Raw genomic sequence first — 24,185 nt, 5'->3', positions numbered from 1 at the left:
GAAAGTGCATACTAAACAAACCAACAAAAGCTTAGCAGTTGTTTAAACTGACCCCTATTTTCATTTCTGTTTCTCCTTACTTATTATTTTAATTACGTGGTTGGTTATCTAACTATACACTCTATCCCTTTCACTCACCCTACATTGACCTTTTCTTTGGGAGTCTTGGCTTAGTTAGTTGTATTTATCTTTTAAGTGAATTATTCTCTAAAAATTCATATACGATAATTTGCTATCAACATGGATGGACCCATGAAGTGATGTGGCAGAGTCAAGATTTTCAGATATGAAAAAGTAACCACACGAACTAATAGAAGTATACATAAAAAATAAAATAAAAATGGTACTGTTTGTATTTTATACTATTTAGTAAAGTGGTAAAGTAGTTTGACGGGTAAAAAGGCGCCTGAAATAGAGGTTTTGTAGTGTGGTTGTTTTGGTCGTATTTGATAAAACTTAGACCTTTTCCCCTCTTCTTCTGCTCCTCCTCTTACGTTATAGGGCTAGGCAGTTTCATTTCATAATCCTCATTTCTGTTACTTACTTTTATGCCAATAAATTTCTCTTTTATTTAACAAATCTCTCCAAATATCACCTTGGCCCTTTTATCAGCTTAACCTCTGCTTCTCAGCTCAAAAGGTGAACCAATTTTCTCTGTTTTTCATTGATTCTTGTCTCTGTTAACACTTATCAAATAATTGTCAGTTTATTACTTAATCTTCTTTTCCTTTAAGATCACGGGGTTTATTCACTTTGATCTCTGTTTTTAACTTTTTAATTCGTATTAGCAAATTTTATTGCGAGAAAAAAAGAAAAAGTAGTATATTTAATTACATAGTATTTAGTTCTTGATTCCCTGTCACGATTTTATCTATGTGAGCCTTGTTTGAGATAAGTGGTGGACGAGGATTGGTTCAACATCTGTTAATATATTAAAAAAATATTAACCTTAGTATAAATTTCCGGCTACCCTTTAGCTCCGCCCCTGTTTGATATTGTAAAGGAAACAAGAGATGGCTACAAGAACAGAGTTATCTCCATGAATTCCCGGCTTGTTAGTTGTTAATTATGTGTTGAATATTGATTGGTTGGTTTGTTCTTATCAGGCTAGAGAAGACAGATTCAAAAAATTTATACTATGGGAAAGAACAAGTGGAGTAGGCATGTAGATCATGAAGATGAGGATATTCATCCAGGTTGTATGATGGGATTCATACATGCCCTTGGCTACAATAGTTGGCACTCTCGCGTAAAGAGGAAATCTCTCCCGCGTATAAATGATGGAAGCAGTCGTATCAGAAGTAAGTCAAGATTTTATACATATCAGTGTAATTTAACGTGTTATAATAGGTTACAGTTGCATGTTATTGCTAGTAACTTAACTATGGTATAAAAATTATTGAACTCCCTATTTGAAATATGTGTGTTTGTTCATTTTGATATCTAAAATTCTTGTATTCGCTCTTCAATAGGTATTTATTCTTCCAAAGAAAAATTGGTTGGCGAAGATCCTAGTGAACTAGAAATGCTTTTAGATGATAATGAAAGTCAGTTTTTGGTAAGTATTACTGAATGCTTTATGAAAAAACTTTTTGTAAGTTTATCAGTGTCCAAACGTTTCAATTTTGATGAAGACTAATGTTATCATATACTTTTAGGTTGATAACGGAACTAGAAAATCAAAGGGGTCTAACAAAAGGTCTCTAAAAGATAAAATAAAAGATTTGATTGCTGAGGAGATGCATAAGGAAAAAAAGAAGTCCAAGAAGAAGAAATCAGGCTCTTCTGATCAACCTAAGTTCCAGAGAACTTGTTCAGTTGAACAGACTGAACATAGTGAAAAGAAACATCCTAGTATTTTGGTTCCCGCGAATGTGGAGGGTGAAGAATCGCCAGATAAGAAACGGATGAATGCCATCGATGCATATGATACTTCCATTGATAAGAATGCTCTAAAATCTCAGCTTAAAGATCATGCTGAATTGCTTTTGGAAATTTTGAGGGAATCAGAATCAGGATATCAGAATTTATCCCGGGGTCAGCTGGTTTCAAATAAAAAGGCAAGATTAACAAAGTCAGGATCATACCCTGTGTCTCATTTGTCGCGGAAAACAAACTTCAAACCAATTAAGCTTGAGGACAAGAAGAAAGAAGTTTGGTCTTCTGCTAAAGGAGAAAGATTGATAGGTGTTACTCGAACAAGATCTTTGTCTAATTATGCAAAGACTCTCTTCACAAGTTTAGGCCTCCTGGATGATGATGGTAGAAACTTGAAGCTAGACAAGTTGTCGAGCCTTAGTACCAAGGGAGCAGTTGATAATAGAGAAAATATCGAAGAGCTCGTTGATGTAGAAGATGTAAATAAGGTAGGCACAGACCATCAGAACAAGTCAAATGGATATTGTGAGATTGATGGATTTGACATTAGTAAAAATACAATCATGCACAAGAGAAGTTCCTCTCTAAACGAGTTCATGAATCGATATACTAAATTATTTGAACATAGTTTTAAGAAGGAAATGAACTTGTATCCCTCCAAGAGTTTGAAATTGACTAGTGAATACGAGATACCACCATCAATGTCATTCAGAAGGATCCGTTCTCTATCTTACTCTGAGTCTTGTTCTCTTCTTCCTAACGGGGTGGCTGGTGATATCCATTTTTCAGAATGGCTTGTTAAGACCGTAGAGGAGAGGAACTCACATATGAGAGGTGAAATTGAGAAAGAAGAGAAATCGATATATGCCACTGAAGAGACTGGATACAAAATTCAACAAGTAGAAGGAAGTGAGGATATTAAGATATATGAAGCAGATAATGGAGTAGTCGAAGATCTTTCAGAGATCATCAATGAGGTAAAGATGTTCAAAGGAAACTCTTATGATGAACAAGAGATAAAATGCAATGAACCAATCCCAATTGATGTGGTTCCAAATTCAGAAATTTGTTTTAAAGAAGACATTTCCAGCTATGCAGAGTTCCAAATTTCAGAAGGTATGTCTATTTTTTCTCATTAATCATCAAATATTTCTAGTAACTTCCTTCATTATGTTATTCTACGCGTGAATTGTCGTTTAATTTGTTTCTTTTGGCTCAGGTTTTGCTCTTAAACAGAATGTTGATGTCGATATTCAAGCAAAAGCAGATCATCATGACAAATCTTACAGAAAGGAAAACGCGGACTTTTTTTATGTAAGGGATGTTCTTGATCATTCAGGTTTCTCTAGAAATTTCTTCAAGACAACATGGCACTCAGAAGCCCAAGTGTTAAACCCTTCATTAGTTAGAGAACTCGAGTCCTTGTGGCATGAAGAAGAAGAAGAATGTTGTCTAGGGGAATTCGACTTCTGCTGTCATCATCATCTACTATTTGATTTGGTCAATGAGGTTTTAGTCCAAATGTATGACAAATCATTCACATACTACCCTAAGGCCTTATCCTATAGTTGTCGCGTTGCTCAATTGCTAGAAAATCGAATGAATGAAGAGGTATGCAACAATGTAGGTACGCTGTTGAGGTTGAAACCGGAGCAAGAATCAATCGACACCATTGTGGATCAAGATTTGAAAATGGATGATGGTTGGATGAATCTTCAGTTAGAAAGTGAATGTTTAGCACTTGAACTAGAGGACATGATTTTTAATGATCTTTTGGAAGAACTTAGATGTTTTTGAGTATGCAGAGTTGATTGTTTTTTTTTCTCTTGATTAATTTATATTTATGAATTTTGGTTTTGCTCAATGTATATATTTACAAATGTTCAGTTGAGTAGTATGTTTATACCTTAAAATGTGCCAAGAAGGATTGTGTTTACCTTCACTTTGTGACATTCATAAAGAACCATTCTTGGGCTTTATTAAAGGCTTCCTCAACAGGCCTGAAGCCTAATATAGCTTTACTAAACTTTTAGGGCTATTAGTAGAGCCCATGAAACATATGGGCTTAGCATACACCATTGGACTAGCTAAATGAGTTGAATTTAGAACTCGAATATTGTCGCGAGATTTTGAGATAAGTTGTTAGCTTTTTATATAATCATGGACAATATCCACTTCATAAACTATTTGTTTTGTTAGATCGAATTAAATTTGTTTATGATGTCCGAGAGGGACGAAATTTTTTATTCGATGACATACACACCTGAAATTAATTGTGTGACGCTTCTTTTATGTCTCGCACAAAAAAATGTACCCAAAATTTGTGGATCCTAAAAGTGTAAGATTTGGGTCCATTTGTGAGACAATGAAAAGCCTTAAGCCTGTCACAACTATTGTCAAATGTGTGAGACACAAAATAAGGTTTTTCGAGAGGGACTATCTACTAGGTCTAAGGAGGTTCATCAATGGTGGACAATTATTAAACATGACGACCAAAATATAAGGAATAGTTCTTTATTAGTGATGAGCATTATTTTTTTGTGGCATCTAGTCCTACCACTAGATATTATAAACTTCAATTAATAAAATATGCACATTCTTTTCCCTATTCACCACAATATTTTAACAAATCTTTACAGAAAAGATATTATCATACTGTTTTTGACATTGGTATAATAAACCTTTTCGTCTAGCATGTCAAGCTACGTCTCACAAGTAAAAGAAAAATGTTATGTTTCGTTTTCAGTGCTCAAAATCAATATCAAAATACATATCGATAATATGTACGAAATACTTCATGAAATAAACATATCACATAGTTAAAATTATAAGTTAATATTGCATCAACTCAATACCAAATTTGATCATATTTAATGATAGACATGTCGATAGGCTTCATTTTTACGACTACCTTGCCTGGAACAAATTGTCAAAACTGCAATTGGAATAATATTAGCACTGTTGATAGTGTTTGAAAATAGTGATATATATGCTCTTTTTCTTTTCTTTTTTGATAAAAGATATGTGAAGCATCTTGTTCTCAGAATTTTAAATAGCTAAAAATAGACGTAGGCAAAAATGGAGCCTGTGCTTTATAAAGTAGACATGATCAATGACTACTACATTGAATGGATAGAAATAAAAGTACAAAAAAAAGCACTTTATTATTTTTCATTTCATAGACAATAGGAAGAGAAAATAATATTAACAATGATTTAGAATAATACTAGATATATATATATATTATTTTTTAAAATCTACTAGTACTTCTTTACTTGACTTTTGTGACATCTAAATCTTTAGCATCATCCAAAATGCCAACAACCCACCATTCTATTATGGTAGTCAATTCCAACACGTCAGTTTAGTTATCCTCATTAAATCACATACTTACTATTTATGGTTCTAATTAGTCAACAATTCCCCTTCTCTCAAATCAATGAAGAAGGAAGATATGAGTGGACTCTTCTGAAGACCCACAAGTGAAGCACTATACTATGGTCGGAGGGACGAAAAAGAATTGCTTTGAAAAAAAAAAGTATTTTTAATGCTTATTCATGCTCAACGAGATGCACAAATGTCATGATCAAAATACTTTATCTCCTAATTAACCTCACGAGCTCTGCAATGAACCTTAATTTGAGCCTCGATTAAGAACAAGAACACTTAATTAGTGGCTAAAGAATTGGAGTGAACTTTAAAAACTAAGGTAATTTGTATTTTATACATATAGGCAAAAAATAGGTAATCAACTTTTCATGTTATCTCATGCGCTACACTGGTGGAATATATGTAATAGGTACTCTGAAAAATTAATTGAGATTAACAAAATGATTCGGACATTACTTTTATTAATAAAAATAAATTACATATATGATTAATTAAAATTTTATATTATCATATCACTTTTTACTTGATAAAACATATAATTTGTCTTATTTTAAAATTACAAATTCTACACGGAAAAACATAGCACATGGATATGGATACTGATAGCAATAGGGTGTACAAAATTGAACCAAATCGCAAATCAAGTTAAATTGGAAAAAAAAATCGCCTAGTGATTTGATTTGACTTAGTTTGGTAATGAAAAAAAAACCCGACTATATTTGGGTTGGATTTTAACTAAATCAACCCCACATGATATATAAAATTTTAATTTTTTTTTATACATAAAAATATTTACTTTGATATAATTTTTAAATATTTCTTATACTTTTTCATAATTTTTATCTTTTAATATACTATTTCAAGTTTGAAACTTAGAATTTTGAATGATCCAATAAAGATTATAGTCAACAGATGTTGGTAATTATAATAAAGCTTAAATCAAAAATCAAATTAATACTAATGCAAAATGAAAATCAATTCAACACTAAGAATGACAATAATATTGAATATTTGTTCTATAGTTTTACATTGGTTAGACAATTAAAATACATAATCTAATTTTAATTTCCTTTAATATTTAGTCATGTAACTAATACTTATTAAACTTATTTTAGCATGGTTTAGTACTTTTAAATTATGATCATTTTCATTATGACTTGTTAATTTTCAATATTTTTTTTACGCGATTTCATTATTATTTTTGTTGTTGGGTATTTTAGTGTCATTAATCATATCATATTTTGTGTTATTTTCTTAAAAAACACCTTAGATAGTTGTATTTTGGTAGGACTAAAGAAATATTTAACATACAAGTAAATTATATGTTTGTATGAATACTTTACCTAAAAAATCCAAAAAAAATCAAAAATCTGAAAAAACCCGAGGTTGAAAAATCCGAGTTTTATTAATTTGGTTTGGTTTATAAATTTTAGAATCCGACACAAATAATTTGATTTAATATTTGAAAAACCCAAACTAACCCAGCCATATACACCCGCACTATCTGTTGATCATAAATAAATGCAAGTTGCAATCAAAAAAGAAATTCCCTCCCGACAATATCCTTATAATAAGTATATAGTTAATTTAAGTTACTTTCTCAGTTTTAAATTATATTAATTGCTAATAATAATTATTTTAAATTATTTGTTATAGTGGAAGTTCAAGACAAAATTATTCCTTTTTATCCTTGTAGTTTGTACTATTGGTGCTAAAGATTATACAAACACTTCAGTTACCTTGATTATCCCCGATGTCATAATCATTCAAATATCAATGAGGGTAAATAGTTAAAAACTCCTTCTAACTAGGTCTTCTTAAAAGAGCGTATAAAAGAGAATCACGATAGATAATTTGAGACGTGTAAAAGAAAATCACCAGAAATAATATTTAGGAGAGCAAAAATCTACAAATTTTGAGATAGACGGACGTAAACCGACATTGAGATCAATGTAAGCAAAGAAAATTCCACCTAATTTTGTGGATTAATTAGGAGGGTTTTATTATTTGTTCTGATCAATTATCATTATCTTGAAACTTCAAGAAAAAAAAAAATCAATTTTTCATTGCTCTCAAGCAATTAGCTTCATGCCTTGTTCTCTTTTTCAGGGTATTATTCAACAAAAATCTAAAGTTTTTTTTAATTAACGGGAATAATATTTTATATTTTTTCGTTTAATAGACGAGTTCTAACACGTTGCTCACCCGTTTACAAGCGCTATTAAACAAAATTAAGTATAAACAGTTGTATGTATTTCAGTGTTAGCTAGTTATGATAACTACGTCTCAATCTCAAACAAGTTAAAATTCAAATACATGAATTTAAACCTAAAAGTTCATGTTTCTCTATTAAAAGACACAATTTCTTATCAGGTGATTTTAATTCTACATCGATCATCCTCTTTTAATTTACTTTTTAAGCAACTTGACTATAATATAAATTATCAAAGGGATGTGGTGAAATGATAGAGGTCTTTGAGTCTTTGACTCAAGCTAACACTAGGAAAGGATTAATAATCTTTATAGGGATAGCTAAAAACAAATGTGGAGTTAAAGCTTTTGAATTTATGAATTTTAGATTATTATTTTATTTTATTTTAAATGTTGGATTCCTAATAAATTATTTATACATATTAAGTATTTTTAACATAAATGACAGATATTATAGCTATTAAATTTTATTGAATTCATAATCAACCTACCAACTCCGACTATAGTTTAAAAAGTACCTCCCATATATTGGACGACTTCTACAACAAGAATCCGAATTGTTAACCGGTGAATTCTGAACACCGGTTGATTTAACAATTAAAGGTTGATTGAGTCAATATTTTATCATGAATAAATCATAAATTTACTCCAAAAAAATAAATTAAAAAAATAAAACAAACCTATTATTCGTCCACGTGTCAGGTATATGATCACACACAATCACCAATAAGTCTCTATAAAATCCCAGTCTTAGCAATTCATTATTCATCACAATTCACAACTACACAAGAAATTAAAACCTTTTTAAGTTTTCAATCCAATTTTCCTAAGGAAAAAAAAAACATGTCTTGCTGTGGAGGAAGCTGTGGCTGTGGATCTGGCTGCAAGTGCGGCAGTGGCTGTGGAGGGTAAGTTCTTCCTAAAATATTTATGTAACATATATACTTCCATCGAAGAAAATCAAATGAAAGACTTTCATAAAAAAAAATTCGTAGAATCGAGATGATCTAGTTGACAGTTTATTTATTCCTTTCACTAAATTTAATTAGCAAAATTCTTGATTTTGATGAATTAATTGCAGATGTGGGATGTACCCCGACTTGGAGAGCACTACTACCTTTACCATCATTGAGGGTGTTGCACCTATGAAGAAGTTAGTCTGATTTTAACTTAGACTTTTCTATATTTTGTTATGATCGGAATAATTACGTAGTTTCTAAATATGTACGTTTAGAATTCACTAACAAAATTAAGAAGTTTCACTCTCGAAATCTGAATTATAACACATAAATTAAAACAAAGGAAATACTTATGATATCAAATCACCTAAAAAATAACTATAATATTGAATTAGTAATATTGAAACATATAACACGTTAAATTATACTGATTAATATGAATTTTGTTTACCCTATTAAAGTACATATATAATTTACATGAATTAATTGCAGCTATGGAGTGGTTGCTGAGAAAGCAACAGAAGGAGGAAATGGCTGCAAATGTGGATCAAACTGCACATGTGACCCTTGCAACTGTTGAGACACCAAAATGTCTCTTGTTCTATTAATTACTACTATGTGTTTTAATAAAACTACAAAGCCAATTGAACTGACTATCTGCAAATCTTTTTGACAAAGGTTTGTCTGATGTTTATTTCATGGTTTTTTATGTTTGGTTTCCTAAGTCTCATTAGTTATGTTTGTATGAAGGAAGTTCATTTGGGCTTGTAACACAAAACTTTATCAATATGAAATACAAGTTGGCTCCTTCTTTTACTATGTGTATAGTCTATCTATTTTTAGCTCTATGTTCATTGAATATTGTTTATGCTTTTATTCTACAGCCAAATATCCATAAGAAATTTATACAATTATGTTAATTAAGAGGTAATTTACAATTATGTTGAAAAAATGATGCTGATGATACAAATATTTCATCTCATCAATGTATCTAACTTAAATTCATGTTTAGGCAGAAAAGTAAAATCTGCAATAATGAAGGTTAGGTAAACGTCACTACTTTATCTTCTGTGCAAATTATTGAAGTTGAAATATTTCATTTGCGTGTGAGAAATCATAAACAAATTGACAGGAGGCCTTCAAGTCCTTATGAATTACGCAATGGATCATTTCTAAGCATAAATTCGATTGTTAAAAGAAACGATTTAAAGAATAAAGCGTGCAATTTTATGTCACGCAATTATCCCTACCATTAGTCTATTTCTCCATCACCATCACCTCTGAAAACAACTTAGCTTTGATGCATTATTTACACAAAGTAGAAAAGGTCAAATTTTTTAATCAATAACTATCATGTGCGCAAAGTAGAAAAGGTCAAATTTTCTAATCAATAACTATCATGTACGTCAGGAAGTAGACCAATTATGTTATGTACGACGGAAAAGGTCACTTTTTTCATAATGGAAAATATATTTCATTAAAAAAGGATTTATCTGAGAAATGCTTTCCAGTATTCAATGAGTAGAGGGTAGATTTTTGCAAATATATACTAAAGAATTAGTAAAAGTAACAACAAATCAAAAAAGGTTTTGGTGAAAGTTTCGTGTATGAAAGATAAATAATAGTAATAATTTTAAGTGTCGATTGGAGCAAATAACACAAATTTAAAGTGAATGTAAGAAAAAAACTTCCGTGCATAACACCAGTACAAAGTCCTAGTTCAATGGGATCAGACTTTCACTATAGAAAATGATTGTACGATTGTTTAGATACCAACTTGCAAAATTCTACACTACTACAAAATAAGGGTCTGAAAAATGATTATTTGGGATGTGCTAAACGCTGTGTTCTCTCAGTGCAAAAATTTGTGTCCTCCACTTTAACTAAGCACGGATACCCCTGTTAAGATTCACCATGCGAGATCCATCCATATTATGGCCTCCCCTAGCAGCTGCATTTGTCTGATATCGTGAACCTTGACCACCATGAGTTCGGGCCTGACCAGTTCTGTCCCTTGATGCTTGCCCTGAGGCAAATCTACCAGCATTGTACCCTGTTCGGCCCCCACTGCTTCCTTGCCTGCCTTGTGAGAAGGAGAACTCCTGCCACTTACCAGTCCCTCCTGCAGCTGCAGCGGCATAATCCTGGCCTTCCCTGCGCCTTGGTGGAAGGCCCTCCAAACCCCCACCGATCCTGGACTCCATAGCTCTTTCATTAGTTTCTGATAGAATTGCCAGCTTTTCTGTCAACTGGAATGCCAAACCCTGCAATCTTGTATGCTCAACATCATGGAAGACCACACAGCGAGTTGGTTGATCCCAGTTTGCATGAAGCTCCTCACTGATGATCATTTTGCTCACAATGCTATGAACTTGTTTATCAGAAAGGTCAAACATCCCTGCAAGCTGATCCAAGCTCAGAGAATTGTAAGAAGAAGAATATGTAAAAAGGTAGGTCCTCAAGGCCTCTTCCTTGATTTTGGCTCTAACCATCTCAAGAACACTCTCTTTGTTCTTAAAAAGCCTCCACATATCAAGGGACTTGATAACATCAAAGGCAATCAGAAAATCTCCCTGCTTGAGGGCTCTTGTGGCAGCCATTACATGGTCCCTAACATTTTCAGGTGGGCCAGTGAAAGTTTGTCTCTCACTAATTTCAAGCAATCTCCGGAAGTTCTTGCTTATGACCTTGCGCCTTGTGTCATGACTATTGGCTGCCATGTTTGGCACCTCTAGTAGCATGGCACATATCAGATGGACAGCCTCAAGAAGCTCAAGATTTATATGCATATGATAAGGCATCTGACGTCTTCGTTCTATCCTTTCCTGCCAAGGATTAACGTGTAGATTTAATGCTATGAGAAGACTCACAATGAAGAACAGCAGAAAAAAATCCCAAGATAAATAAGTCAGTAAAACAGACGATTATTTGGCTTATTTAATCTGAAGTTGAGTTAGCAAGAATATAGTTTAGCCCTTCACCTATTCGCAATCATCTTGCATCATAAATTTATGCTTTCCTTAACATTTCATAAGTACTTAATTATACAAAGAAATGCACATAAATGACAGTATTTAATAGCCATGATCCCCAGACTCTTTTTTTTATTTTTTCCATTGTAGTACACTACACATTATTGTACTTGACACCACATTTTGAGAACGTGACAGTAAAGAAGCAAGAAATTGCAAATCTGAAGCTCGAAAAAGCATGAATTTCTGTGCAACAATAAATCAACATACGAGACACAAAATAAAGGAAATATCTCGCTTAAAGGAGCACATATATGACATAAATACTGCCAAACAGTAAAAAAAAATTAACCTGTTCCGGGGTCTTCTCATGATATCTGCTTTGGGAAACACCTTGTGCAAGTAATTCCTTCACCCTGCCAGCAGAATACAGTTCAGAAAGGCAACCCTGTGCTTCTGTAATGAGTCCCACCCTGAATGCACAGAGACCAAGCTGAGCCATGGCTCTGTTAAAAAGAATCTGAGTTGAAATGTCCATGTGCTGGATATTATCCTGCAAGTGACTCATTAACAACAAGTCACGGGATACTGAAAACTCATCGAAGAGAGCATGATTGTATATGTCACAGAGCATAGCACGTGCCTTGGTCCGCTCATCCCCATGTTTGTAAATGAGCGAAACAAGGACGTCCATCAATGACCTGCTGCCCTCTTCAAAGGAAGGTTTCCTGGGCACAAGCTCAGGAGTCGGAACAAATGCTAGTGGGCCTTTACTCTCCTCAGCCACCTTGTTCTCGTCAGCAGACTCCCCCTCTCCTTCTCCTTCTGCTAGTTCTGCTAACTTCCTCATAGCATCATACACCTCTTGTGGTTTATAATAAATGAACTCAACCTGTTTAAGAGCCACTTTCGCGGCAGCCCTAGTGTCCCCCATGCGAACTAAATAATCTTGGACATTTTGAGCAAGAACCAAGAACAATGGCTCATCCCTCAGCCTCTCAACATATTCACGAGTGTGTGGATCAATAACCTGCAAGCTCTTAAAAAATTCAACATCTATCTTTTCAATAAAGGCTACCAAATTCCCCCAGATCCTTATTGTCCCGGTGTAGTCTGATCCCTTCTGGGTTTCATTCTCATCAGGCTCAACCATGTCATCAACTACAATATTAGGGTATTGGGTCAACATGTCAAGTATGGTGAGCACATTCTGCACGCACTTTTTCCATACGTTTACCGGCATGTGCCCACTGAGACTTGGATTAACATCAAACTGGGCAGAGACAACACTGAAAAGAATTTCAAGCTTCTGAGCTGGGGTCTTGGCCACCTTGGTCAAGAAGGTGAGCTGTTCAACCAATTCGATCCTTCCAGTTCCCTTCCTACCCCTAGAAGCAACAATTTCCTTAAACTTCTTGTTGACTATATCCCACGTGATTTGACTTGGGTCCTTGAACTGTTTATCCATTAGTTTGTCTTTCTTGTTCAGTATAATCTCCCACTCATTTACCGGATCAGGACCTCTATTAGGGTCATCGTCGGATGCAGATGCAATCTTTGTAGGGTCCTCCTCAAAGTCCTCTTCCTCCTCATCCTCATCCGACTCTTCATCATCCCCACCTTCATCCTCACTAACAGGAGGATTCTCCCTATATTTGTTGATCAACTCTTCATACTGTTTATTATTTTTTTTGAGCTTTTGTTTCATTGAATTCAAGGCTTTGGCATTGCTACTACTCATCTTCTTCTTTGCCTCCTTATTGGCCAAAGCCTGAGTCAAAAAGTCCTCCAGCATCACTAGAGATTTGATGTACAGATTAGGAGCTCTAGCTGCCTCTGTAATGCGCATGACCTTCTCCAGCTGCTTATTGATCTTGTCGAAGGTCTCTTGAAGACTGACCCAGTCATTGATTTTCATGGCATTCTTCATCTGATCAACTGTAGCAGACAATTCATCAAAGCGCTTGTCCTTGGCTGACCGGACAACACGCTTCTGCCCATCTGACTCGTCACTATCACTATCATCAGCTGCAAGATACCTCGATCCACCATCTGTTTTGGTGGTCTCAGCTGGTTCATCATCCTGCTGCTCATAATCACTCTCTTCCTCCTCCTCAGTCTCACTGTCACCCTGTTAAAGACCGTGAAAATTAGAGATCAGGTTTCACCAACTTAAAGGGTCAGTTTATGCAGAATGGAGCACGCATATGTTAAAGATAAAGACTTAACATTTACAATAAATTGAAGCACCCCAATTTCAAGGCTCCTAAGACTTCCTTTCAGAGTAGTATATATAATTTCAATTATATAAGTGGTGTTTGGTATGGAGGAAGAATTTACAAAACAAGTTTTTTTCTTGAAACATTCAGTGTTAGAAATATAAAAAACAAACATACTGCGATTGTATAAGGTGAGTAGAGCATATAATAAAAGAATTAGAGTTTTGGTGATATTCTTGAATATTAAGGGTTGACAAAATTTCAGTTTGAAGCATAAAATATTAAGTAAGAGTTGTGATATTTGTAAAGAAAAATGGCTTCCGCGTCTTATGTTGTTTAAGGGAAAAAAAAATGGCTTCCCTGTTCACCTTACATAATTCATTCTCCCACTTCCAGTGAGGAGTACTTCCAACCTTTTTTAATAGTTCACGACAATTAAACAATGAGCAAATACTTTCATCAAATTGAATGAATTTAAACATGTTCGATCAATACCAAACACACACTATATCCCCATCATAAAGGAATTTTTTTTCATAATAATTTATTTCAGAAAAAGTTTATCTAATACAGACGAAACATGATCACTATAACTTGATGGTCCATAAAGTCATAAAACATCTTCTATACTTCAATAAAAAAAAACGGAACAAATACAAATAAGATCTTTACTCTTAACAGAGAAAACATTCGAAAATCTAACGCCTCTTAATGTTATAAGCAAATTTTGAAAAGATAAATCAATTACCTGAGTCCAAAAACGCGAAGCCATCTTCTTCAGCAATAAATTCTTACGATAGCAGAGGTATGAAAAACTGCATTCGACAAATCCAAATCCAAATAAGAATTATGTATAAAGTAAATCCACCACGAAAAAACATACATCAAATTGAATTATAAACGAAAAAAGAAGAAGAAACAGATCGAACCTGCAGGTTAAGATGAATTTTACAAAACGATCGCTGAGAAGAGAGCCAAAATACTGAAGTTGGATGGGAGTTTTCGATTTGAAACCCTAAGGAACCTGTTAATTTTGGAAGGGCCGTTATATTGGGCTGGAATCGACTTATGGAGATTATAAAAGCTTGGGCCAACTAGTATTAGGCCCAAAGCTTCTTTCTTGAGTACTCCTCTTTTAATTCCTTTCGAGATAATAAATTACTAAGTATAAATTATAGGAACCACATATTATAAGTACTAAATAACACCCTATCCCTTCTAGTTTTCTATTTACCAAAAATCCCTTAAAAATGATGTTTGCGGGATACATAGCGTTGTGCACGGGATACATTAGGTTTGATACATTCCGCATAGCGGAATACATAGAGTTGTGCACGAAATACATTAGGTTTGATACATTCCACATAGCGGGATACATAGCGTTGTGCACGGGATACGTAGCGTTTGATACATTCCACATAGCGGGATACATAACATTGTGCACGGGATACATGCTAGATACATAGGTAAATAAGGGATTTTTGAATTTTTTGAAATAAGTAGGGATAAATGGATATTAAGGTAAGTAAAAGAGTGTAGTTAAGTAATTTGTCCAATTACTAATAATTATGTCTCAGTTCCAAATAGATTAGGGTCATTTGTTTTTATTTAAGATTTTCATATCATGACAATTTAATTATGTGTATGGATCTTATTTTCATTGCACCCTATTTTTAACAAGTTTGTAACCAGTCAAAAAATATATGTCCATTGCAACTATCTTTAGCTATCAATTGTATGGATCTTACTTTCATTGCACTGTATTTTTACTTAAGTCGGTATTCCTAGGAGTATTTATAGGTCTTTTGAGACATTTCCTTCATTTGATTGTAGTTATACCCTCTTCTTTTTTAACATTTTCACTTACCATAATTTCACATTTACGAATTGTTATATCTGTAGATCAAGATAAAACATGTACAAAATATCTTGCATGTTATTTGCATCTTCTGATAGATATTAGTCATTTTTTTCATCTTATTTATTTGGGCTATGATTATGCATCCATCTTAATATTCACATTTCTGAAACACTTAGATTTTGTGGGTATGTTGAACTTAAATAGCAATTCAATATAATATTCACTATCATATAACATTAACGGTGTTATAATTATTTTATAAAACTTATCTTTTACTTTGATATACATTCTTTTATCACATCATACTCAGCTAGCAATTCTTCAATTTAACCAACCAATTTATAATCCTACGAGACTATGACTTAACATATTTACCTAATTTGCCAATATACATCTATTTGCAATTTGGCACTACAATCTCGTTTCGTGTTGCCACATTTGAGAAATATGACTTATGAGAAATTTCAACAAAAGATGTAGTTGATCTAATAGTCAAAAAATCCAGCTAATTAATAATAAAAGTCTTTGTAACGCATTCTTATCTTCGGTATAACGTAAAATACACACATAATATATATAATAAATGATTTTTTCAAATGTACACATGGTACTCCTTATTACAAATTGTCTGCTATTATTTATTACTATAAGAACATATTGAGTGTAATGATACACCTTATTGTTCTTGATGAGCTTACATTTATTCAAGTAGTATACAAGAGATATTTATTACAAGTCATAATAAGAAGCTGCTAAGCAAAGGGGAATTTTCTTGTGCATAGTAAGCCCCAAAGCTTCTTCCATATCAAGATCCTTAGCTTTCATCCCTTGAGGAAGTGTCCAATCATAATGAAATAACAAATTAGCAATTGCAAGCTCAACAAGTGGTACAGAAAAATTAATTCCTGGACACCCTCTTCTCCCTGCCCCAAATGGCAAAAACTCGTAATTTTGACCTCTATAATCGATATCCTTATTGAAGAATCTCTCTGGTATAAACGTCAATGGATTTTCCCAGTATTTTGGATCGGTCCCAATTGCTGTCGCGTTGATGAGGACTCTTGTATTTTCTGGGATTTCGTAGTCCATTATTTTGCAACTAGATGTTGTTACACGAGGGATTAGTAATGGGGCTGGTGGATGAAGTCTAAAAGCTTCTTTTATGACCAATTTCATGTATTCAAGTTTGTAAAGATCAGTTTCTTGGACCTTTTGTTTTCCCTTAGCAACTTGTCTCACTTCTTGTTGAGCTTTTTTCATGACTTTTGGATTTAACATAAGTTCTGCCATGATCCATTCTATGGTTGTTGCTGATGTATCAGTTCCTGCTACGAATATATCCTGTTCGTGCATAACAATATTCAGTTTGAGGCGTGTAATACACTGTTCTAAGGATATTTTGCTCGCATAATAAATATAAGTGTATACCTCATGATGTAACAAATTAATCCAACTATGAATTAAGAGAAGAAACAACATAACTTTAAAAGATAAAAAAAACTAACCAAATTAAAGAGATAGAAGAATTTAGACAATCTGTATATTGTTCTTCCATTATGTCATGTATATATATAGGTAAATGTTAAAACAGCTAGTTTATAAACTACTATTAAGTTCCATATTAGCTAGTTTGACAAATTAATTAATATAATATTGGTTAATTTTGACTTTTGATCAAATTAATATTGTTCTAGCTTGTTTGACAAAGTTGTAATGTTATATTGGCTAGTTTACATCGTTTCATGGTAAGATAAAACAAATTAATAAAAATCAATAAATATATGTAAAAATAATTCTTTAAAAATGTGACTTATGGCCTCACGTTTATAATGTGCATATATTGGAAGGGGGATCAACCCAACTATCTTGTCTGTTTCTGGTAAACATTTACACCATTGGTTGTCTAGGAGCCTACCCAACTATCTTGTTCATTTTTGTTTTGTTTTTTTGTAAATTTATGACAATAAAATAAATAGAAATAGAGGGGCTAAATTTTATCTTATCGATTCAATTATTTTGCAAATATAATATAATGTCAGTGTATATAAGTTAAACTCAACGTAGAAAAACTTACCGCAAGAAGGCCCTTGATGTGACTATCTTGAAGAGGTACATCTCGGTTTGGATTCTTTTGAATTCGAAGCAATACATCAACAAGATCTTCATCATCTTTTTCTTTAATCCAATTTCTTGAATCAACATGATCTTCTATTACTTTGTCATAATACTTATCCAATTCTCTAAAATTCTTTTCCAATCTTTCATCTAGCCCATTAAATTTGTTAATCCATGCCATTTTTGGAAAATAATCAGCAACATTAAACTCACCCAACAATTCTTGTGTGTCATAAAGAATTTCATGAAACTTTTTCCCTCCATTATCATATCCACTTTCATCATCACTTCCTTTCCCAAAAGCCACTCGACAAACAACGTTATTTGACAAGGTTAGTGCTAATGCACTTATGTTAATAGATGAGTTTAAAGAATTACCAATTTCTTGAATCAAACGACTCACTTCCTCATCGCGAATTGATGAGAAACTTTCCACTCTCTTTGCGCTTAGTAACTCTAAAGCTAGAATTTTCCGGGACTCTCTCCAATAATTACCTGTTGAAAACATAATTAAGTCAACAAAATGTATATTCTCCATTTATTTTTTATGTAAAAAATAAAAACACGTGATTCAATATGATATCAGAGAAATCGTAGACTTGGCATGTTTCAAAATTTCATCCCCCCCACTCAAGGGCATATCTACTCAAGGAAGAGGAGTGTCAAACCACCCCCAAACCTCAATAGAAACCCAAATACCCTATGTCTATATCGAAGAAAATGAATATACACCAGTTTGACACACGGAACCTCTAAATCCTAGATTTGTCTCTATTGCCCCTAATCGTAAAAAAAACATTTAATTTGCCCATACCAAAGAAAAAGTGAATCAGGATCGCACATACATAAAGATATAATTATGTAAATAAAAATGTATTTTCTCTAACAGCTTACCGTAAGGAGCAAAAGACACGTTACAACAATTATAGCTAAGTCTTCTTGCAGCATACAAGGGAGGACGGCCCGCAAAAGCAACATCATGTACTCTAAAGATCTCTTTCGCAACGTCGGCCGAGGAGACGAGGAGAGTTGGGATTGAACCTAATTGCAAGAAAATGAAATCACCATATTCATTAGAAAGTTTTTGAAGAGAACGATGAGGCAATTTTCCAAGTTGATGAAGGTTTCCTATAATAGGCAATTTTCTTGGACTTGGAGGGAGTTTTTTTCCTTTGTTTTTCTTCTTTGTGAAAGAAAATAGTATGAACAAAAAGAGAAAGAAAGAAGCTAACATCTTCAAGAAAAAAATGAAACTCATTTTTGAATTTTGATCGAGGTTTCTAAAGAGGTAATGATCTTTCTTATCATAAATAAGCAAATAGCGGCAAAATTGGCAACGTATTTATAACTACTATATAAACTTTGAATTATTGGCAGTCCAAGTGGACCAACTTGTAGAGAGGATATACATTATAATTAACTATTTCCTTCGTTGACAAACCACAAAGGCCTAACGTGGAAAGAGTATATTTGACTTGACACAAAATTTTAATTTAAGAAATATATATACATACAATTATTTATGATGATATTAAAAATATATGTAATGTATCAGAATGTTCGGTAAATTTTTGTTGTTTGTATTATATTTTTAATAAAAAAAATAAAAATTACTACTGTTAATTATAGTGACGTTGTGTTAGAAACATATATACTTGAAGAAAAAACAAGACGGAAACAATAAATAACTAAGCCGTCTTAAAAGACAAGGAAATTAAAGGAGAGCCGTTGAAGATATTTGTTTTTTATATTAATAAAATTCAAGAAATGTGTTCCCACAATGTACATCTTTCGTTTTTTCCATCGATAATTCCATATGATAATGAGTGCAAAATGAGGTGCGTGTTGGTAGTGTGTCAATAAAAGAAAATGTTTCTCACATAAATAATGAAGAGTTACCTAGATGTATAAATGAAGAAGACTAACCAAACATGCTACTTTAATAAAAACTACTTCCTCCGTCTCAAAATTAAGGGACAATGACTAATGATTAATGTAATACCGTGATGATCTAAAGATAACTTTCTCCGTCTCATAATAAGTATAAGTTTTATAATAACTTATTGTAGACATTGAAATTTTACAGACTCTACAAGACGTGTTCAATTCGAATTGGGACGCTAGAAGATGTGTTCAGTTTCAATTAGAATTTTTGGGGCTACTCAACCCTAAACCCTAGTTTATGCCTATATAAAGGGTACTAAATTTCCTTAAAAGGCATCTCAAAATATCCCATAAACTCTTGGGTATTTTTAAAGATCAACATCTCGAATATTCCACAAAAGTCATGGAATATTCATATAGAGGTCAAATCTAAATCATCCTAGTTCGAGAAATACGCCACTAATGGCCCTCAAATCATGGATAAATCTTAGGAGAGTAGAATCAAGAGAAGAACATAATTGTACCCGCAATCTTGATGAATAAAATTATATTTCTTCATATTTTTTTGTGATTATAATTTATTTTATGTCACTTTAAGATATATTGCAAACACTTATTTAAGCCTATTGAAAAATAATAAATAGAATGTATAACTTCTTATGTTCTTTTGAGATTTGAATCTAAAACAACAACTATAATATAAGGGTGTCAAAGCTAAAAGGACCACTTAATATGAAATTGATGGAGTATATAATGAATTTACAACGTGTAGAAAACGTTGAAATGCTGAGAAATATCTCTACATCTGTAACTATTTGACTTATTATTATTTAGCGGAAATAGAACGCTACTAGTTTGGCATGAATTGATTTTTTTTAAATGATTGTTATATTTACTGTTATGTGACAATTTAGTTCTAGAAATATCATAGTCTGCCAACCACCTAAAACCAATGAGCTTGCGTTTGGTTTTTCTTTTTGACGCGGGGTGGGGAGGAGTGGGGGGGTGTATTGGTTCTATTGGAATAACTAACTATTTTCTGATGTTGATATCGCCCTTCTAAATATTAATTCACACTTGATATTTAGTATTTATAATTCGATCATAGTATAACTTATCATGATTAACTCAAAAATTAAGGCTAAAATATGAGTATATCTTAATTATTTATAATCTATATCTATATTTATAACCCCGTCATACAACTTATCATGATTAACTTAAAAATTAAGGCAAACATATATATCTTAATTAACTATAATCTATATCTATGTCTATATAAAAGAGGACAAGATGTGGCATCTGTTCGGACGGAATCAATCGTTTTCTACACGTTGTAAATGCATGAAAATCAATACAAATTATGATATTATGCCATAGGAACTAAAACGTCTTGCAAGAAGCTTTCTTGCTAAGAATTACTATCAGGTTATTTTCAATCATCCACTTTGATATCTCATTGAATAAAAATAATGTTATTATTCCTCCATTAATCAAGAATTTCGATTCTTAAAAAGTATCATGATAATTCTTTAATATATGGACATGTACAAAATAAAAGTACTAGAAAAAGAAAGGGTATATAGTGAATTTAACGTGTAGAAAACAATTGGAATGCCAAAAATATCTTTACATCTATAAGTAGTTGACTTTATTATTATTTAGCATGAAATTTATGAAAAATGATTGTCACGGCTAATGTGACGGTCAGTTTAGTTCTAGAATTGTCAAAGTAGACAACCACCTAAAAGCAATGAGTTTGGTACATTTTTTTAGTCGTTGTATTATTAGTATTTAATTTGGTACATTTTTTAAATTAGCTTATGCATAAATAATGTTATTATATATATATATATATATTGAGTTGTGTATTGATTATTAGTAATATTATAGATTTTTATGTATCAAGGATCGTTTGGTAGAATATATTAGAAGAAAGAATGTACTACATTAGTTTTGTATATCAATAGTATCTTGTTTGATATACTTTTATATACTCTATTGTGTATTGAGATGCGTTAATTTTTTAACATGCGTGAATAGGCAATATTGTATTGCATAGAATTTATTCATGGAAAATGATTGCACTATCGCTGAAACCAGTGAAACACGGTGGACGCTAATTGCTTTGCAAGTTGAGAATCACCAAGTTCGAAAAAGAGATATCATCGATCCATATGCAAAATTAACATTGAACTCTTCAGACTTGAAAATAACAAAAAGTTACAGCATCACAAACCAATATTGGACTATACCAAAATGTAGTCTGATCCAATGATTGAGAGGAAGAGCCAACCTCATTTGCCACTTTAAGCATCATATCTACATTCTTCATAACCTGCATTCATGTGCATAAATTATAACACAACTGAATAGTCGTAACCATGAGGCTATTAAAAGCAATTTGTGCAAGAAAAACTTACTAGGATCATAGTTAGTGACAACACCGGTATTAATGAAGCTACAGTCCAAATCTTTACCACCATTTGCTTGATAATAAGCATTCATGGCGTAAGAAGCGTGTGCTCTGATCGTATTGGGCTCGTAGCAAGGGCCACCATCTTTTATAGGTTGACAATCTATTCCAGAACTACACACGAAGTCTATGTTCGACTGCAAAGCTGCATCACTAGCATCTGTCGTTGGAACACACCATTTTTTTGACACTTCCGGTGCCATAGCAGGCGGAGACGAAGCCTAAATTCACAATTTTAAGTCAGTAAATACAAAGTAACGCAACATTACATATATATATTTTTTAATAATTACACTTTATGTTAGTATAATGTAAAATAAAGGTTTATAGAGTACAAATCATATGGCTACAACACAAACCAAGAATTGGAAAGATCAAACTATGAGAAAGCGGCGGAGATTTCTCGGATCAATAATCAATATTGTGTAGACAATTATACCCTTAATACTAGCAACAAAAAATATTTTCAAGGCATATACTAACAGGATATTTTCGTCATTGAATACAATTCCTGACCAAAGAGCAAAGCATTTTACTAATTTATCCTTGGGGATTATCTAAATTTTCGAAAATTACCTGTGTATTACGCAGAATGCCCACGTCGTAAACAGGGCTGAAGTCGGGTCGGAACAACCCGAAATTACGCTCCGAAGTGCTAGGCTTAAGGTCCTCATTGAATAGGGCGAAAACGTAAGTTTCAAAGGTCCTGTTTGGCATCAATGGCGTTCCCACACCGGAGTTTACATGCTTCACGAGGTTCACATTGTACGAAATAGCGTTCTCCAAACTCACACCTGGTTGATTCGGGTCACCGGCAGAAGGCCACCCAGTTTCCGCCACAACGATATCCACGTCAGCATAACCCAACGCTTTCATCGCAGAATACACAGCATCAAGCTGTGCATCAAACATGTTGGTGTAGTTCATCCCAGTAGCTTCATCGTAAACCCCATTATTGGGTTTAAACAAGGCGTAGTCTAGGGTTTCATCATTGAACCCAAAGAATGGGTACGGACAAATCATGAAGGGTGATTTGGTTTCACGGTGAAATTCCAGCATCGGGGCAAAAATTACCCGGTCGTATACCCTTCTGAACAGACCCGAACTAGGAGGTTCAGAGCGGGACAAGATTCCCAATGAATGTGGGGTTGAAACCTGAATATCATTGATTCCAGCTGCTAACAGAGCTTCATGAATCGCTCGCATGGCGGGTACTAGATGACCGATGAGATTCTTATCGCCGGTAGCCATAACTTCATTTCCAACGCAAATGCGATCAATTCTAGTGCGTGGATAGAACGGAACAACATTTTGTTCGACCCACCATTGTGCAGCAGTTGGTTTTGAAACTGACCAAATGTCTCCGTTAGGTACCGTAACGGTTACCCAAACACCCGTATCAGCAAAAGCCCGGATAATATCTGGGTTTGCATCGAAGATCTTGATTTTGTTAAGGGTGGTATGGTCTCTGATGAAAGCGGCGACTTGGGACGGCGGTGGAAGGTTATCGGCGACGGTTCCGTAGTTGATTCCGAGGAGATAGTCACCGGATACGCCGTTACAGAGAAGAAGGAAGATAAAGGAAGAGAAAATGGGGAGGAAGAAACAGAGGTCGGCCATGAAAACTGAACGGAAAGAGAAAATTGAACTGCAAATTTGTGCAGCGCAGCCAAAGGGAAATGGTACTAAAGGGGGGAAAAACGTGGGAGGTAAGGTAATTGCTGCAATCCCAATGCCAATATTTTGGGTAAAAAACAAAAATGCCAATTAGGATTTCGGGAAAAAATAAATTTTGATTTTTAGACTAACCAAAAGGAAAAAAAAAGCTTGAATTTCGATGATCTCTAGATTGGTGTTTAAATTCAATTTAATTCAAAATAGATATTTCTTAAGTCACATTTAAAATGTATTTTCATCATATTCGGTCAATATTTTAAAATGTATGTTGATCATTTTCATATTAAAAAGTATTGCAATTTATAGAATTTTTATAAAAAAATTAGATATTTTAATTTTAAATTTCAAAATATTAAATTGATCTGATTGCTTTAGAGATTACTCACATTAACTATTAATAACCAAAAAATGATACATAATTTAGAACAAGAGTACTGGCTTACATTTGTATAATCTAGTCTTATAGAGTCTGTTTGGCTAACCGACTAACATCTTATTTCAAAAAGCATTTTTATTAAAATACACCCTATGTCAAATTGTTTA

General features: G+C 33.2%; 5 protein-coding genes across 5 annotated transcripts; 2 read left to right on the top strand and 3 right to left on the bottom strand.

Moving 5' to 3' along the window:
* The first annotated feature begins 433 nt into the window (after positions 1-433).
* On the top strand, positions 434-3,739 carry LOC125874392 (protein TRM32-like). The gene is made up of 5 exons (XM_049555273.1): positions 434-639; positions 1,107-1,301; positions 1,473-1,558; positions 1,659-2,994; positions 3,098-3,739. Exons 2-5 carry the CDS (start codon positions 1,139-1,141, stop codon positions 3,673-3,675), a joined length of 2,163 nt encoding a protein of 720 aa, XP_049411230.1. The 5' UTR covers positions 434-639; positions 1,107-1,138; the 3' UTR covers positions 3,676-3,739.
* A 4,484-nt stretch (positions 3,740-8,223) lies between these two features.
* LOC125873044 (metallothionein-like protein type 2) lies at positions 8,224-9,257 on the top strand. The gene is made up of 3 exons (XM_049553894.1): positions 8,224-8,387; positions 8,561-8,632; positions 8,931-9,257. Exons 1-3 carry the CDS (start codon positions 8,323-8,325, stop codon positions 9,016-9,018), a joined length of 225 nt encoding a protein of 74 aa, XP_049409851.1. The 5' UTR covers positions 8,224-8,322; the 3' UTR covers positions 9,019-9,257.
* Positions 9,258-10,114: 857 nt separating this feature from the next.
* On the bottom strand, positions 10,115-14,680 carry LOC125872229 (eukaryotic translation initiation factor 3 subunit C-like). Its single transcript, XM_049552945.1, has 4 exons — positions 14,559-14,680; positions 14,378-14,444; positions 11,763-13,541; positions 10,115-11,263 (listed from the first exon to the last, which is right to left on the bottom strand). Exons 2-4 carry the CDS (start codon positions 14,399-14,401, stop codon positions 10,322-10,324), a joined length of 2,745 nt encoding a protein of 914 aa, XP_049408902.1. The 5' UTR covers positions 14,402-14,444; positions 14,559-14,680; the 3' UTR covers positions 10,115-10,321.
* A 1,371-nt stretch (positions 14,681-16,051) lies between these two features.
* LOC125874959 (cytochrome P450 71A9-like) lies at positions 16,052-18,901 on the bottom strand. The gene is made up of 3 exons (XM_049556007.1): positions 18,500-18,901; positions 17,565-18,100; positions 16,052-16,831 (listed from the first exon to the last, which is right to left on the bottom strand). Exons 1-3 carry the CDS (start codon positions 18,861-18,863, stop codon positions 16,220-16,222), a joined length of 1,512 nt encoding a protein of 503 aa, XP_049411964.1. The 5' UTR covers positions 18,864-18,901; the 3' UTR covers positions 16,052-16,219.
* Positions 18,902-21,605: 2,704 nt separating this feature from the next.
* Positions 21,606-23,630, bottom strand: LOC125873250 (glucan endo-1,3-beta-glucosidase-like). The gene is made up of 3 exons (XM_049554149.1): positions 22,542-23,630; positions 21,913-22,186; positions 21,606-21,827 (listed from the first exon to the last, which is right to left on the bottom strand). The coding sequence occupies exons 1-3, from the start codon at positions 23,583-23,585 to the stop codon at positions 21,799-21,801; spliced, it is 1,347 nt and encodes a 448-aa protein (XP_049410106.1). The 5' UTR covers positions 23,586-23,630; the 3' UTR covers positions 21,606-21,798.
* Between the last annotated feature and the right edge of the window lie 555 nt (positions 23,631-24,185).

The sequence above is a fragment of the Solanum stenotomum genome, chromosome 8 (genome assembly GCF_019186545.1).
Source record: "Solanum stenotomum isolate F172 chromosome 8, ASM1918654v1, whole genome shotgun sequence".
Taxonomy (NCBI): domain Eukaryota; kingdom Viridiplantae; phylum Streptophyta; class Magnoliopsida; order Solanales; family Solanaceae; genus Solanum; species Solanum stenotomum.
Note: the sequence above shows the minus strand (reverse complement) of the source record. Positions and strands in the feature narration are given on the sequence as shown.